The sequence below is a fragment of the Phalacrocorax carbo genome, chromosome 9 (genome assembly GCF_963921805.1).
Source record: "Phalacrocorax carbo chromosome 9, bPhaCar2.1, whole genome shotgun sequence".
In the NCBI taxonomy this organism is placed as follows: domain Eukaryota; kingdom Metazoa; phylum Chordata; class Aves; order Suliformes; family Phalacrocoracidae; genus Phalacrocorax; species Phalacrocorax carbo.
In genome coordinates, this window is record NC_087521.1 from 26,378,087 (window position 1) to 26,395,541 (window position 17,455).

The 17,455-nt window shown below is 37.1% G+C and overlaps 1 protein-coding gene across 2 annotated transcripts in view; it reads left to right on the top strand.

Annotated features, from left to right (window-relative positions):
* The window catches only part of TECPR2 (tectonin beta-propeller repeat containing 2), a 45,455-nt gene that overhangs the window by 20,168 nt on the left and 7,832 nt on the right, over nucleotides 1-17,455 (top strand). For both annotated transcript variants that reach the window (XM_064460803.1, XM_064460804.1), the window contains exons 13-17: nucleotides 822-963; nucleotides 2,278-2,518; nucleotides 3,301-3,390; nucleotides 4,223-4,456; nucleotides 8,105-8,253. In XM_064460803.1, the coding sequence (XP_064316873.1) occupies nucleotides 822-963; nucleotides 2,278-2,518; nucleotides 3,301-3,390; nucleotides 4,223-4,456; nucleotides 8,105-8,253 (856 nt within the window). The remainder of the gene's footprint in view (nucleotides 1-821; nucleotides 964-2,277; nucleotides 2,519-3,300; nucleotides 3,391-4,222; nucleotides 4,457-8,104; nucleotides 8,254-17,455) is intronic.

The following is a 17,455-nucleotide window of genomic DNA, read 5'->3' on the forward strand; positions in this document are numbered from 1 at the left end:
GATTCTATCTTCTATTGCCTATTCTGTTGTGAAGCTTTAACTTGTCTTACCTCCCAACCTGGTATTTGGTTCTTGAAAAGTCTAAGGAAACATTTCAGTCCTTGTTCAAATCTGAAATTTCCATGTAGTTTAATTAGTTTATTTGATGAAGATATCTGCTTGGCCCACGCCTTAGGTACACTTAATGTTCTTGAGCTTTGTATTAAAGTTGCGGAAAGCAATCCCAATTTGTTCTTAAATTGTTGAGAAAGCCAACAATGCTATTTCTTTCAAAGAACCTACCTTTTAAATGTTTGACATGATCACCTGATCCCGTTGAATTTCTGGGCTTGAAAGTTGTTTAATTATACAGGAAACTTATAGTCCTAAACTCACCATTTATCTTTGCTACATAGTTAGGTTGAGTTTTGTGTTTATGGTTCCTGCACTGCTAGAATTGTTCTCAGAATAGTCAAGAAAGTTGAAGGAGACACATTTATGAAGCTGCTTTATCAAAACCAGCTCTTTCTTATTTACTGAACAAATCGGGTTTTGTTTAGTTTTATTGTTATGTATCCAAGTTTCAAATCTCGAGTGATCTTTGAAGGACTTATTTTTTGTTGTTGTTGAATGGTTTTTACTTATGCAAACTAATAAAATTTGAATTACTGAATAACTGAAAATTTGAAATCTAATATGTTTTTGAGCTTGGCCACACTGAGTTTGATCATTTTGACCTGTAATTTTAACAGCATTGTAACAGCATCCTTAAAATACCGTAAGTATAAATTTGAAGTAAAGTTTTTAATTTTTTTCTTTTTTTTACTGGTTTGCCTTTTCAGTGAAATGCAAGCTTTGGAACCAGTGTGCATAACCCTTGGAGATCAGCAGACATTATGGGCTTTGGATATCCATGGAAATCTGTGGTTCAGAACTGGTATAGTTTCAAAGAAACCACAAGGAGATGATAACCATTGGTGGCAAGTAGGCATTTTAAAATTTTGCTTTCAGTTTAGTATTTCACCTTGGGTTTATTATTTGCATTGTTTCTCATGAGATTCTAAGATAAAATTCAATTAATTGTTTTGATATATTATAGCGCTCTTTACTAAATATATAAACACCGCAGTGTGGCTATGGCTGAAATCCCTCTTCATGTCTGCTATAAAAAGGGAAAAAAAACTATCCCGTGGTCATCCAGAGCAGCGTTGCACAGTTTTCAAGAACACAAGAAATGTTCTACGATGTCTTATCAGTGGTGCATCTATCTTGGTATCTTAGCAGTGGCAACAGGACATGCTATTCCAGTGTGTTCAACTCTGGCTGCTGAATCAGGTCTTTTCTCTTGTTTTCCATTACCCGTCCTTTTCCTTAGCTAGATGAAATAGTAAGTAACCTTGTAAAAATGCTTTTGCACATTTTTCCATTCAGTTGAGGTTACTTCAAACCATGTGGGGCTGCTTCCTTCAGTTGCAGATCATGTGGGTAAAAACAAAGTTACTACAAGTACTCCCTGGTATTGATTTAGGATTCCCGACTCTTTGCTTTCCCCAGCTTTTCTTACTTTCTCCAGAGGTAGGTGTGGGGGGAAAAGGGGTACAAAAACAGTTATACAGAAAATTTGTTTGTCTATATGTTTACCCAAGTTAAAAGAATTTCAGTTTATGTGCATATATAATCTCTTCTTGCATATGGACATTATGAGTAGCTTGGCTTTGAGGTTATTGGCAAACTACTTTTCTTTATGTGCTCTTAAGCATTTCTTTCCTTTCTAGAAGTATCCCAGATTGTTGCCAACCTAGCTGTCCGTGGCATTTGCTTATGTAGACCTCCTCCTGCCTCATGAATGCAAATGCCCATGAGGTTGTTGTAAAGGAGTATTCCATACGAGGAGTTGTGCTGTGATTTAAATTGCTACACAATGCAGGTTTCTCTCTTCCTTTGGGGAAACTGAAAAATCACCTCTTAGTTTGCAGAGTTCAACATGTTTTTAGAGGGAGAGAAGAGTCATCCCGAAATGAAGGACTTTCCACTTTGAATTCTGTGTTTTAAGATTGTTGGGTAGGAGGGAGTTGTAAGCTGATGTTTAATATTGGTTCTGGTTTATTGTCAAGACTCTTATTCAAAATGTACTGTTTTTATTTTTCCCTTCCTACACTTTGAGGGTCCTACACTTGGTAGATTTCATGTACCTGAGGCACGCGCACACACACACAAAATATTCTAATGAAAGATTTTCCAGTTCACCCAAAAGCTTAACTAATTATCAAGAACACCTTTTTTTTTCCACCCCCCCAGGTAAGCATCACTGATTATGTAGTGTTTGATCAGTGCAGCCTGTTCCAGACGATAATCCAGGCAACTCATACAGTGGCAACAGCAGCTCAGGCACCTGTGGAGAAGGTGGCTGATAAACTTCGAATGGCATTTTGGTCACAGCAGCTTCAGTGTCAACCCAGCCTCCTTGGAGTTAATGGCAGTGGAGTCTGGATCTCTTCAGGCAAAAATGAATTCCATGTGGCAAAGGGAAACTTAATAGGTTGGTGTGCTTTTACATCTAATACTTTTAAGTTAAGAAACATAAATAGGAGAAAGTAACTAACTACAGTTCTGTCACCACAGAAATTATCCATGGTGAGTCAGGTCAGCTTTAACAAACAATTCCATGTTTAAAAATTAAATGATTCCTTAGCATTTATTCTTAAATACTTTCCCACTTAAAGGGAAATAGTTGTCATGGAAGATTCATTGTCTACAAGTGAACTGTGCGCAAGTTACTCCTTTAGTACCTACACTTGTCTCTTGTTAAGATCGCCTGCTCACCCTAGACTACTGTACCTGTTATATCTAGTGTAGTGGAGTCTGGTTCGTGGTTGGGATGACTATGCAAAACAGTAAAGTTATGGTTTTAAAGTGATAATAGAGGAATTGCTTTATTTTTCTTGCTATATTTCTCAAAATAGGATTTTGATTTAGTACTTTTCTTTGATCAAGTAAACACTAAGAATAGACCTAGAACATTGTCTGTTTAACCTTGTTACCAAGTTGGTCGCTTGTTGAAAATCATTAGTCTTCTCCCTTCTCCTCCTTTTCTGCATTCCCAATTTTCTCTGTGTGTGTGTACATATGTGTGTATATGTGTTAGGAGGAGGTTTTCTCCCCCTGCCCCAACAGTTTCTTGCAAGATTTATGTAGAAAATCTTGTCTAGATGATATTTGATAACTGATTGCAATGATGTCTTTAAAATGGTAACATTTTAAATAACAAATTTTAATAGAAAATTAAGTTTCATACTAATACCATTCTGTTCTTTCTTTTAGGCACTTACTGGAATAATATTGTCCCTCGTGGTACTGCTTCTGCCACAAAATGGATTTTTGTGTTGGCTTCCACAGCTCCATCTAAAGAAGGTTAGTGAATCAACAGTGCAGGCATATAATATCTGACTTTTAAATAGAGTGGAATTGATGGTGTAAATAATTACTGAATTACTTCAGATTTTGGGTGCCTTTTCTGTATGCAGGGATCTAAAATACTTGAAGCAAGGTGCAAATACATCTGTAAAACTATTGGAAATAAATAAAAAAAAAGCTTATCATTCACTCTGCCACCTTTGGTGTGGAGTGGCATCCAACAGAGAAACGGGTAGTCCCTTAGGAGCAGTAACTCCCTAAATTGCTGCAGCATGAATTGCCAGAATTTGTAATATGAAATCTTGGAGTGTGCTTTGCTGGGAGTGCCTAAACTAACCAAGTGCTTCTCCTGTCAGTGCAGTTATTGGAGAAAACTTGCACATTTTTTTGGTAAAAGTGCACCCATGCTAAGGAATTCAACAGCTCGTTACAATAGTTAGCAATTGCATTATTTAAGTACACCGGCTTTATTGGCAAAATGTGATTTAGAGCTGAAAAAGAATGCTGTTTTTTAAAGGCAATTATCAAGGATGAAGAAGAGCGAAAGAATAAAGGGAAGTGATAGTGCACTGTTACATGTTGTTTCTCTATTTGTTTCTCCAAATGAGATCACTTACTGATTACTTGATTTGAGAAAGGGAGTATTTAGGTGCCTACGTAAAGGCTTAGGATGCATATATGTACTTCATAATCTTACCCTGAAAACACAGCCAAGAAGCTTTAGTTTTGTCTTCAAATGTACTGATAATTTTTCCAGAAGTAGTAGATGTGTAAGCTTTAACGGAGTTGATTAGGAATGATTTTAATAACAGAAGTGTCCTTTCCATAGGAAGCTTTCTGTGGCTGTGCCAAAGCAACAAGGATCTGTTTTGTGTCAGTGATCAGAATCCTCAGTTTCGTCCTTCTACGGTGCAGCTGCCACCAGAGGCTGAAATGGTGCACTACTCTGCCTGCCAGGATGCTATTTGGGGTTTGGATAGTCTCGGGCAGGTATTTATCAGAACACTATCATCCAGCTGTCCAACAGGGATGCATTGGACAAAACTGGATCTCTCTCAACTAGGTATGACATTTTTATTGAGTAGACTATCTCTCAACTCTCTTAACGGACAGTCAATATTTTCCTTCAGAAGTATCTTCTAGTTTACTGTGTGGAATATTACATTTACTGGATTAAATAGTACCTTAAAATAATGGGCCTCATGGCAGAGGACTATAAAACATCAGGAACCATCTATGGGTTTCAAACAATGTTTCATTTGGTCTTTTGCTGGAGACAGCATGTTTCCTGTTTGCAAGATACTTCATATGGGTATGTGCTTCTTACAGTTTGTCAGTCTGAGACAACTTGGCCTGACACAGTGCTGTGCAGGTGTACCAGTAGCTTTAACTAGTCTAGTACTTGTACTACAGTGTGGTCCTAATCATGTGGTCCTGGGCAGTTCCATACACAAGGCCCTGAATTTTGTGGTTAAGTGCGTTCTTAACAGAGTGGTCAAAGCTTCATTAAGATTCTGTCAAGGAAAAATTATGCTCCGATCCATAAGTGACACAGCTGGTGACACTCATGTTCAGGTTTATATAGACTAATGATTCGGCATAATGTTAAGAACATGCTGCTGGTTAACTGCTCTTTTTATTTGGTTAGGCATAAGACCAAGGTTGCTGACCTTGTTTAAATCATTAAAATATCCTCCCAGTTTGGCTCTGGGATAATCAGGCCACTTGTCAGCTTCATCAGTAATATTCCAATTAGATTTATTTCTTTGGTAGTCTGACTGTTAGAACATTCTTATCTTCATGCTAACCTGCATTCCTGTTTCAAGAGAAAAGAAATTGAGACTATGCACCATTTGTGCACCATTTTAAAAATAATTCAACTGTTTTGCAGTTTTTCCATTTTTAATGTCAATGTTCATAACTGGTCTGAGGAAAGACAAGCAATTTTAACTTGAGGGTTAAGGAAAAGGCAGAGAGAGGTGGCAGGCTTTAAGCTTCATGTACAATTTTAGTATACAATTTGTAATACATTTAAAAAAGTTTTCCATGAAGTATCTTTTAAAATTAATTTGTTTGCCAGTTATACACCCAGTTTTCCAGATCTGATGAGTTCTTTCAAAATTGTGCCATAGTTTAAGCACTTGCATGATGCCTTTACCTTCACTGACCTATAAGATAGGTTTTTCCACACTTTCCTCACATAGTAGAGCTTGAAACTTCTCTCATGATACCATTGCTTTCCAGCAGTTTAGATAATAACTGCTTAACTGAAATAATAACTTCTTGCTGTTGTCTGAAAAGCATTCATAAAGGGAATCAGTGTAATTGGTGCTAGCTCACTGTTAAGATCTGGCTTGTGAACTTCAGCAGTTCAACCTTCAGCTGTTCTTGTTAGCTTCATGGCACTCTGTGGTGGTATTGCAGAAATCTGGGGTCAGGAAATACTTCAACACTCCGCTCTACCTGTCACTGTGGGGGAATACTTAAGTGTGAAAATGTTTTAGGCATTTTTCCTCCAATTAAATGCATATGGTAGATCACTGCTGACAAGATAGCATGTATCGATGGTTATAATAGAAGAGTCTTTATTTGCTCTAATGGGGCTGAAGAAATTGGAGAACTACTGTTACTGTTCAAGTGTATGGTTAAGTTTGCTCCTGAAACATTAGGACTGTAATTAAGGGGGGCAGGGGGAAACAAGTTGCTGTAAAATTCAATTCAGAATTCTGTATGGAAGTGAGGGGGTTGCAAGCATTAATGTGGAAATACTCATATTATGTTGGTAGTATCCTCCTCTTGCCTTTACACTATGTACTTGGAGTAGTATCTAGTAAACTATTTTGGTTAGTGTTCCCTGTTGGTATCAAGGTTTCTAAACACAGTAGAATGACCTCTGAAAAAACAATGCCTCTGAATCATGCTACTTTCTCTAAACTTAATCTAAATCTAAAAGATGAATGTGGTTAGCATGACCTTCTCCTAAGAATAAAACAGTAAGTGGGAGGAAGGAGAAACCCCAAAGCATTTACATAAGGGCTGCATTTTTGAATATCAAATTGTACTGTATACGTAAATAACATCAGCTATGTGGAGTAGGTGATATGTGATTCCATGTTTGAGTGCTGTGATGCTTGTTTGGATCAGAACCTTTCAACAGCTGAGACATGTGACAAAGCCATTACTTCAAGTCACGCTTTGTTAGAAGGAATAATGAGGTTTTAAGTAAGATTTTGACTTTGTAGCTGAATGTCAAGCCACTGCCTGCAAAAGAAAGTTGTGTAGGTGTTCTTATCCCAAGTTTTCATGTATAGTTTTGTCATTTGTTTTTATTATGAAGCTGCATGATTAAAGGAGGTTTTGGGGTGAGATGAATTAATTCGAATTCCTGTAATTCAGAAAGTTAAATAATTTTGGTTAATGAAATGATCTGTTTACTATTAGAGATAACTAAAAGATAAAGCTGCCTAGTCCTGTTGTTCTGTTTTTTCCCCCAGCAAGCCTTAACAACACGGAATATAGCCTGCTGCAGAAATAAATGCTTTGAACTTGTACTGTGTGGGATAAAATTGCACCCCCCTCATTAAGGAATGCTGTATATGATGCACTTTAGAAGGATTTGTTGCCAGATTTCACATGACTGAAGAGAGAACTGTTACCAAGAATGGGATATCCCAAGCAGCACTGGCATGTTCAATCAACCAGCAAGGCCTATTTTTAGTGTCTTTAGTTTGGAGTCTGACCAGAGCATTCCTTCTGTAGTGTACCTCTACTGATTGGGTCCCTCTTTCTGTAGAACATGTTTTGCATTACTTAGCATTCTGTTGTCCCAACACTGGGAGAAAAAAAAAGTTACATATATTACATCACATGGCTATTTTAAAATGCTTTTGAAAGAATAAGAGTTCCAGTTGACAGTTAAGTAGCAGTTGTTTTTAGTCTAAGATATTAGGTATGATTCTCCACTACCTTTGCAAACTTTTAATACTAAGATTGATGGGTGTGACTGGGTATGCAAAAAAAAACCAACCCCAAAACCGAAAACCCACCCCAAAATTCCTAAACATACTTATTTGGCAGGTTTGTTTTCATTGTACTGACTTACCTATGGTTAAAATACTGCGGCACTTTTGAGATAGGTGTAATAAATATGTACATTGTTGAATATAAATCCATTTTAAAAAATCAGCTCCTTTATTTACAGATGTGACACTGGTCTGTTAACACTGAAATGCATAATCCATATGCTCTCATATTTTTAAAGAGCTTGTAGCATTAGGAATGTGCTTTGCTGTATGTATTAGCAGATCAACACCTTTAAAAGTCTAAAAGCATGGTCAGCTACAGAGAAAAGTTCACATTAGGTCATGTGAAAGTTTGTCTAGGTACTGATAACATTTGTCACAGAATGTTTACCTGCTTGAATTTGGTAATTTTAATAGCATATTTTTAGTGTGCTTTAGAAATTGCTGTATCCTATGACTAAAACATTTATTTTTAGATTTAAACCAGATATACCTCACATACACTACCTGTTGGTTTTATTCATTGTATCCAGTGATTGTTTTTCTCTCCCAAGTTGTATTAACTTTTAATCATTTTTATGTGACTGTGTTTAAAGCTAGTTTAATACAATCAAGTCTAAATAAAAGTCCTCATTATTAGCTGAATTTGAAAGGAGAATGCCAGCCTGCTAGTAGTCTTTGTTTTATAGGTGCTGTAAAGTTGATCAGCTTGACCTGTGGAAATCAGCATGTTTGGGCCTGTGACACCAGCGGTGGCATTTATTTCCGCGTAGGAACTCAACCTTTTAACCCAAGTTTGATGCTTCCAGCATGGATAATGATTGAGCCACCTATACAGGTAAAATATTAATTACAGTTCTTTGTAACCTAGTGGTTTAGCTGTATGCATTTGAAAAAGAATAATTTTAATACTCATGGAAAGCAATAGAACCAGATTTTAAATGTGTAGCTTAAAACTTTATCCCACATGTTTGAATTCTACAGGATTTCTCTCAAAAAAAAAAAAACAAACCACACAAAACCCAAAATCAATCCAGAGTCTGTATAATATACTTTGAATATGCTACCTTATCACCATAAGTCATTGCAAATTCATCTAATTGTTACAAATAATTTTTTTTCAAAAGTGGAAGGGTTTTTTTCCTTTCTATCCTTAATGACAGTTTACTCTTCTCATAAGTGCACCTTTATGCATGTGTAGTAAAATGCGTCCTTGAGCCATGTACTGAATACCTGCTGTATGCTAGCCAAGAGGCTGGCAAACAGCACAAAGCAGCGGGTGTGGAAAGGCTCTGCTGAAGTGGCATGGTGCTGAAGTGCCTGCCTCCCTCTTCCTTTATCCTCACCCTTGTGAGTCTGGGATGCATGCCAGGGTGCTGCGCCTGGATTTAGGGACTTTTCCTTATCATCCAGCGGTTAGTAAGCACGCAGTACAATTGCCACTCTTTGCCCTTGTTCCTGGAATGGGCAAACTTTATATCCGTTCTACCTGCCAGCTGAGAGGATCAGAGTAGAAAGAAGCCTCCTAAAGTACCCTGGGAGCATCTTTTCTGAATACAGAGAATGGACAAAATAGGTTTCTCCAGTGTCTGGTTTCTTTTTTAATTTCTTCTTAAACTTCAGTGCTTGCTTTCATTGCTGCTCTAATACTTTGCAAGATAAACTATGAAATGGGTGTAATTTCTGTGTCGAGGGTTGGGAGGGCTGTAACGGCGCTGACCTCTGACTACTGATTTCATTCTTTGCCCCTTGGCACAAAATCCCTTGAGCTGTTTGCTGATCTAGCATAGTAGCACTGGATGTGTTTGCACGCTTGATTTACATTTTATAATGTTACAGAATTTCTTTTGAAGATTTTGAAATGTGTGGTACTTTTGAAAGAACATATTAAGAAATAAAAGTAAATCTCTGGCAGTGGAGTTGCAGTAGCTTATTTGGTTTTTACATCATTTGCTTTTAGTTCTGCATGTCTCTCCTCAGCCAATTATTAGCTCCTGTGAATCTCAGGGTGTAAGCGCAAAGAAGCGCAGGGAAACAGGGAAATAGAACTGCAGATTTGCATCCCATGAGTTAGCACAGCACTGGTTAGACTTGTTCTGTGCTGGGAATGTAGTCAGTCAGACCTGGAGAAATGGCATCTTGTTCTGCAGAACAGACTGATAAATAAGTACCAATATCACTTGCAACAAGGGATAGATTACACTGTTTATTCTTAGTGTGCTGCAAGTGGGTCTTTCAGATGTAATCTGTAAGAGGCAAGTTTTTCCTGCTAACGGGGTAGGGCAGCAGGAAGAGGACACAGAGAATATCAGTGATGATGTCTTCCATACTGGTAGTATTCTTAAAAAGGGAGGAAAACTCATTCCAGGATGTGTTCCACTTAAACTGAGTTTGCCAAGAGACAGAGAATTAAACTTGTGTAGTATCTTCTTACTAAAGATTTGTCTATCCAGGAAAATAGCCCAAAAAGGTGTTTCTCTACAGAAAAAAATAGTATCAGTGTAGTAAGTGCGTTCTTTACTCCTCCTCTGAAGTAGATTACACTACTCAATACAAAGGTGTTTACAAGAAATTGGGATTTGCTGTGGCTCATTATTTAGCAGTGACTTCCTTATGTAGAAAGTCTTTAATTGGACAGGGTTGAAAATCAAATTATTTCCTATTAACTTATGAAGCAAGCTGGATGATGTCGCCTTCCAAATTGATAACCTTCTGATACCTAGAGCAGTGTCATTCTCTTTCCTGTTACATTGCCAACACCTGACATTGCAAATTTAACGAGTCAGTATGAAAGGGCAAAAATTCAAACATTGTTTGTAGAGAAGATGGAAACTCGTGGGTTACGTGCTTGTTTTGAGACAATTCCAGCATGTTAAAACAACTTATTGAAGTCCTGAAAGACCAGCCATTCATGCTTTTAAAAAGGCTTAATGCAAAATAAGAAAATATCTGAACTTCAAAATTATTTTCAAATGCTAGCTTAGTGTTTGGATAACAAATATAACATGATGGCTGAAAAGTGAACTGTTCCATGAACAATATTTGCTTATTAGCAGCACCTTACTGTTATCTGTCCCTTAATTGACTTTGACAGAGTTCATGCTGCATCACTTTATCTTCAGAACAACAGAAACACTGTAAGAAGTATTTGTGAACGATTGAGTCATTTTCTGTTTGAATAAGGAAATAAAAATTGGCTTTCACTTGCTTTAAGTACAGGAGCATTCTCAAATAACATAATTTAAAACCAACTACGGATATTTCATTCCCTAGTAAATGTCAGAGCCAATATGACTTGCCATATCCCAGATCTCATGAGTCATGAGCAGCTCGTGAGCTACAGACTCTGCTTTTATGGTGTTGCTTCCCGTTAAAGGAGTGCTGCAGTTGCACAGCATCCATCTTTGCACAATTTCACAAAGGTATTCAGAGACAATAGTTTTGATGAGATCTTACTCATGCTAAAATCAGTGAACGTAACTTAAGTTCAGTGTTTGCTCTGTGATGCTGGGTGGTTTTTTTTGTATCTACACTAAAACCGTTCTCATTTGTTACTCTTCCTCTTGTAATTCCTTACTGTAGTATCCCTTGAGATGAAAAATAATACTTTGTTCTCTGCCCTCCCTCTATTTTATCCAACACTTCAGAAGTGGTTGATAACATCGTTACAGTATCTTGAGCAGTAGTAGTTTATATGTAGATGTTTTCTGTGCTTCATCCATTCTGTTCTGCAATCTTAGAAATCAAAATAATTATGTAGTTAAGCAGCTTTTTGAAATCTGCTTTAAGGACATTGACAAAGCTGATCAATATTCTTTGATGAAATTATTTTAGTCCAGGAGGTAGAAAGTGTTTTTCATTCAGTTGTTAATATACAGGATAAAACTATTACGTGCTGTAGCATGCCTCAATATATGTTAAATTTAATTTAAAAAATTAGCAAGGAATATAAAAATTATTTATGTAGATCTTGTAGAGTATGTTTCTATATTTATGTAGATCTTGTATATTTATGAATATGTAATGCTTAGATTTCTGATCTAAAAATAATAATTTAAAATCCAACATAAAATTAATATAGTCAATAAGACTAACTTGGGTGATTAGAGAGTAGAAGTTGATAAAAAGTTAAAAATTATCAAAATTCTTTAAAAGGTCCCCAGAAGTTGAATCGTTGTTTGAAAAGAACTCTTTCAACATTTCAGCTTTGATTTTAGTACCTTCTGGAAAAGATGCAGAGACAAAATCTGATTTTGAGAAGTGCTCACTTCCTACAAGTGCAGGCCTTGAGCCACCTTCTCAGAGTTACAGAAAGGATCTATCAGATAAGCAGACCTTTATTTAAGGGGATTAAAGGAAACAAAGATCAGGACAGGCATTTGTAATGAGTGATCTGTTGCTTGTAAACAATCAATCTTACTCTAAAAGTAGATTAAACATTTTATTAATGGCTATTTGCTTAATTAGAATCATAGAATCATTTAGGTTGGAAAAGACCATCAAGGCCAACTGTTAACTCAGCACTGCCAAGTCCACCATGAAACCATGTCCCTAAGCACCACATCTACACGTCTTTTAAATACCCCAGGGATGGTGACTCAACCATTTCCTGAGCAGCCTATTCCAAATTGAAAAAGCAATTTTATCAAGTCGAGAAGTTTATCTAAATATCTGCATGGCCTGTCTGAACTGTGGAGAAAAGGGGGTTTATTTAAGGAGGTATTTACTATTTAGCTACTGTATAAAGCTTTCATTGACCCTCTGTAATTCCTAGGGTCTGAGCAGAAGAGTACTACTTAACTGAGTTTGCCAGTAAAGTGGTTTAACAGTAAAATGGTCTCTTGCAGTACATGCATTTCAAGTTAGAGAAACTTCTGATTTACTACTTTTCCCATAATCACCCTAGTAATTTTCTCTGTATATTTATAAGGTTGATTATGTAGGGAAGAGAAGATAGTTGAAATTCTTACTGATCTAGGAGGAGCTATTTTTTCTCATGTACACACACAAAAAAATTAAGGCTGTTCACACTTTCACTGTCATTCAGAAATCGGCAAAACTACAGGATAGTTAAAAATATAATTTGAAATTTAGGATATTTCTCTGTAATTCTGCAAAATCAATACATTCTAGATTTAATTTTTTTTAATAGCTTCCTTTCTCTTAATCTGTGTTCAGTGTAAGGAGGTTGGCTGTGCCATATGGATGGTTGGTGACTTGTTAGAAATGGTTGTCATGATCTTTGTTTCCTCTCTTTAAATAAAGTTCTGTTTGCCTTACAGAACATTTAATGCAAATCTGGAGACTTTCTTCCTCTGCCTTCTGCCCTGCCTTTGCATTTTTCAGTAAGGTTTCGGTTGTTATTAAGGCCAGTTTTGTGTTAAGTGGTACTTACAGGAGGAAGTGGTGAGCACGCACAAGTTCAGATTTTGCCATTACATCTTTTTCGGTAGGTGTCAAAATCAAAGCTAAAATGCGGGGAGCGTTGTTTGAAATGATCTTCAAGGACTGGATATTTGAAGGGGGAGGGATTTTTCTGTTGAAAATGCTTCATAACTTCAGGATCATCCATGCTACTTTTGAAAGTACTTGCTGTGGAAAACTCTTCTTTCTAATGCACAATCCACATCACTTCTTTTCAAGTCTGATTGTTTTCACTAGCACAGACTAGCTTTCATTATGTAGCTGTTGCACAGATATGTTTCTGAATTGCTTTGAATTCTACTTCGGAGTACTAAGATGAGATGCAGAGGAAGTATCTTTTATTAGACCAATTCTGGTTAAGTTGGAGAGGTAATATGCTCATTAAACCTTCTGGTTTTCTATAGACCAGACTAGCTAGTCTATTATTTCATATATTTTTACTCATGTGAGGCCTCCTGAAGACATTATTAGGGAGAGGATTTTCCTGGGGGACTGCACTTTTCAAGGTGATGTAGAGAAAAACTATGTTTGGCAGTAGCTAGAGTAGCTGTATCGAGGTGGATTGCAAATAAGTATGGGAGATCAAAGCTCCTCCTACAATGTATTTTGTTTAGCTGATTTAGAATGCCATAATGTTTAAGTTCAAATGTGTACTATTTTTCACGGGCATGACTTTCTTAAGAAATCATAAGTTACGTAAAAGGTGCTTTAGCTACTGGAAGAAATGCAATTCCAGCATTTTTACTAAAGGTGCCTCATGCTGATGGCATTGTTCAGTTCAGTGCTTATCATCTTCCTTTTTGTTGCTAGTTAAGGAAACTGCTGTCACTGTATTTAACTGTATTTTTCTTTTTTCAGAGTTTTAGCCTTCTGATATTTGTTTCAAGGCATTGCTATCGCCATATTCAGAAAAGCATGCATGTAGCCTGTCACATTAGATAGCAATTATTATCAGCACAAGAAGCTTTGGTTCACAAAAAGTGCACAAAATGAGATGCACCCAGAAAACTGAGTAGATGATCCTTCCATATTCTTTAGAAGTATGATCTCAAGGTGGTGTATTTGCTTTTTTTGACAAGACTAGCTTACACCGCAAACAAAAATTATGGGAAGGAGGACCTTCCATTTTCATTCTTTCATTTGTGCTGTACTAGAAACATCTTCACATCTGCACTCTTCCAATGTGCCCATATTTTGGTTAGCTAACACAGAATTATGTATTTAATTATTTTTCAGAGAGATTAAGAAATATATTTAACATTTAGTTGGGTAAGTAAAATAACTACAATTATCATTGAGTTTCAAGAGTTTTTCAGAATTATTCTATTTAAAAATAAAAATGTAATGGTGTAAAAATCCATGGGTCAAGGATACGCATCTTGATTTAGTAAGTGTGTGCCTTGGTTTCAGTGGAACTGGTCATGTGCTTGCATGTCGTGATAGCCTGAAGTATTTAATAGATAAGTCCTTGAATAATATGTCCTTGAAAAGTTATTTTGAGAGACAGTCATAAAAAATTACTTGTGCTAGTATAAGCTAAGAGTTTGAGGGGGTCTTTTTTTATTTGTTTCATTTTTGTTAAAGCTACATGTGCATTTTCTGAATTTTGGTTAGAGCAGTTTTTATTGTTGATTTTGTGTGTGTGCGTGTGTGAGACTGAACTTCAGCTTGCTTGACTTTACAAGCTGGGGGGGGCTGGATCCAGCCGATAGTTTTCTAACAGGGGGCTTTGCTTTTGTGAAATAAATTGGGTCAGCAAAGGTGGGCGCTGAGCTCAGAGCGTATGGCCAGTGAAGAGAACTTTAGTGAGCCAACAAGTCTGCACAGAGTAAGGGTACACCCTGGGATAACTGGTGGACATATCAGACCCTTTTACCTTGAATCAGGAGTTTGGGAGCCCCTCGCCATGGTGTATTACTGTCTCCCTATTTTACGATGATGATGTAAGCAGAGGAGGTGCTGACAACTTCTCTTTGCAGACCAGCCTAGTGATCAGTTGCCTTCCCAGGGAGAGCTGGAGGGCTGGGTTGCAGTGTATCTCCTGCTTGGATGGCCCTTCCTACAGAACTGCCAAACAGACTGGTCAGTAGGAACACCCTGTCTACTGAACCCAAGTTTAACAAAGCTAAGTAGTAAGCAAGGCAGAGGAGCTTGGACTATATAAATGGATGATCTGTGTGGGAGGCAGTGACTTAATTTCTGATCTCTGACCCCTGGAATACTATTTTTTTTTATCCAGTAGCATAACACATTGCATAGCCTTGTATTTAAGGGCCACACTTTACCTGGGACAGCATTTAGTCCGGAGCTTTAGCACTAAACAAGTAATACTAGATGAGTAATGATTGTTGTATTCTGAGTGCATTTCCAGTGTTCCTGTACCTTACAGGGTGTTTTTTGCATCCTGACAGATTGTAACTTTTCAGGATTGGTCAACACTTGTTGAATTTCTAAAAAATATTTATTTATTTATTCTTTATTTATTTATTTATTACCCCCTCCCTGAGTTTGTGAGCTTTTCTTTTTACAGGTGCTTCCCCCACCAGTTATGTAAATGCATTTTAACATGAAGAGACTGTATGCATTTGTTCATAAAGCAGTGCAGTAATGAAATGGGTATTTCTTTACTGTCAAAGGTGTGTGGCATTTTCATCACAAGCATGTTAAATAACATGGACAGACATTAAAAACCAAAATGGTAGAAAAACCAACAGTTTAATAACTGTTTGAAATGGTCAGGGCAAAACACACCTGAGGATGAACTTAAAAACATGGATGTTTTTACCTTACAAAAATGCTTTACTTTACTTACTAAGGTATTTAAGTCTCAAAAACTAGAGGGGTGCATAGCACACTGGCATAGCCTGTGTGAGAGGGGGTTTTACTGATGCTCATTAAAGGTGTGTGTTTGTTTTTTTTTTTAAAAAAAAAAAAGCCTTTGTTACTCAGAGCCTTTCTTATATAAGATTCTTATTACCTCATACTAAATTATGTTCCGTTTCATGTGAAGTTGTTGCACATAGTGCTTACTTAACATACATTTCTGTAAAAACTTAGTTGTTCTTGTCCTAATAGTTCAATTTTTCAGTATGTTGTTAAAAATACCTGTAGTGGTAATTACAGACAGCTTATCATCTCCTACATGACAGTTTATACTCGTAGGTATAAGACAGTGTGACCGAAAGACAGTTGGGCAAACACGGATAGCTCTGTAGTTTGTATGGTCTTTAAAGTGATTGCATTAAATTCTTTTTAATTGTTTGTAAGGAACAGTTGTACTAAATATTTTGAAAGTGTTTTATGGTTCTGTTTTATCTGCTTTATCGTGCTGAATAGTCACATGGGTTTGGTATGACCTTTTCTAGGATTTGATGCCATATGTTGCAGTCTTTCCCATGTTTCTGCGAGAAAAACCCTCGGAATAAAAAAATTCAGAGTTGACAAAGGAGAGGTCAACGAAATGACTCCTTGACTTTGCTTTTCCTTCTTGATTGTGCTAGCCGCAGACTGGAGATATCCAACTAAGGCTCTTGTCTGTTTATTCACTAAAGGCAGAAAGTGGGGGAAAGGGTCATATTGTTGTTCCAAGGCTTCTGAGGAAAATAGTGCTCCAGTTTTTCAGTCAATAAATAATAATCTTTCTCTGACAATTCAATGGCAGCATTACTAAAGAACACATGGCTTGCAGGAAGACTAAACATAGATTAATCTGTCCTGCTCTTGTATATTGCCTTGAACTTCTCTGCAGAGAAAAAAGGGACACCTAATTTAGCAAGCTGTTCTCATCACAAGTCTGAATGCAAAACTTGCTGGTTAATACTGATCTTAGGTTGCTCATGCTTGCTTGGTATCGCTAATGCTGAAAGTGCTTTACAACCTTACTTCAAATGGAGCTCAGAAAATAATATGCAAATGGTTAGGCCTCTATTAGGGGAGGGTCTCCCTAACTTGCATTCTTTGTTTGTTATAGTAGTTAAGGTCTGGATGCGTTAGCCACGAAAATAGATTAGTTTGATACACAGATAATGCTCAACAGTATGAGAAGTATCTCTGATCTGACCTCACAGCCTGGCCTGGAGCAGCTTACGGTGCTTCTGATTTGTTTTTTTGAAGGTGAGGAGAGCATTTGTGCTGCTTATAGCCACCAACCTGTTATTAAAAGGCTTGGGCTTGGGCTGACTGAGAATGGTATGTTTAGTCTTCTTTGTCCTGGATATTTGCAGCAGAACAGAGATAGTGGAGGTCTGCTGATACGTGGACTCTGTTCCTGAAAAGTGACGTGGAAAATGTTCTGATGCCTTTTTTGTGCGCGCGCGTGTGTTTGTCCTTTCGTCCTTGACAAGGCAGTTGAACCACTGTGTTTTGGGATCAGCCATGACTGAAGTAGTTACAAGAAGACAAAAATTCTGAGTAGTAGGTTGGGGGGGAGGGGAACTGCATTAGTTTTTACTGTGAATTTTGTTTGATACTATTGTTTAAATGAGGTTCTTACACTGAAGCTTATTTCTCTGTGATTTGCAGGAAGAAAGGAAGTGACTTGCACAGAATTATAAAGCCAATGGACAACTTTAACACTTAAATATGTTTAGCGTAGACACTATTTCTTGATACCATTC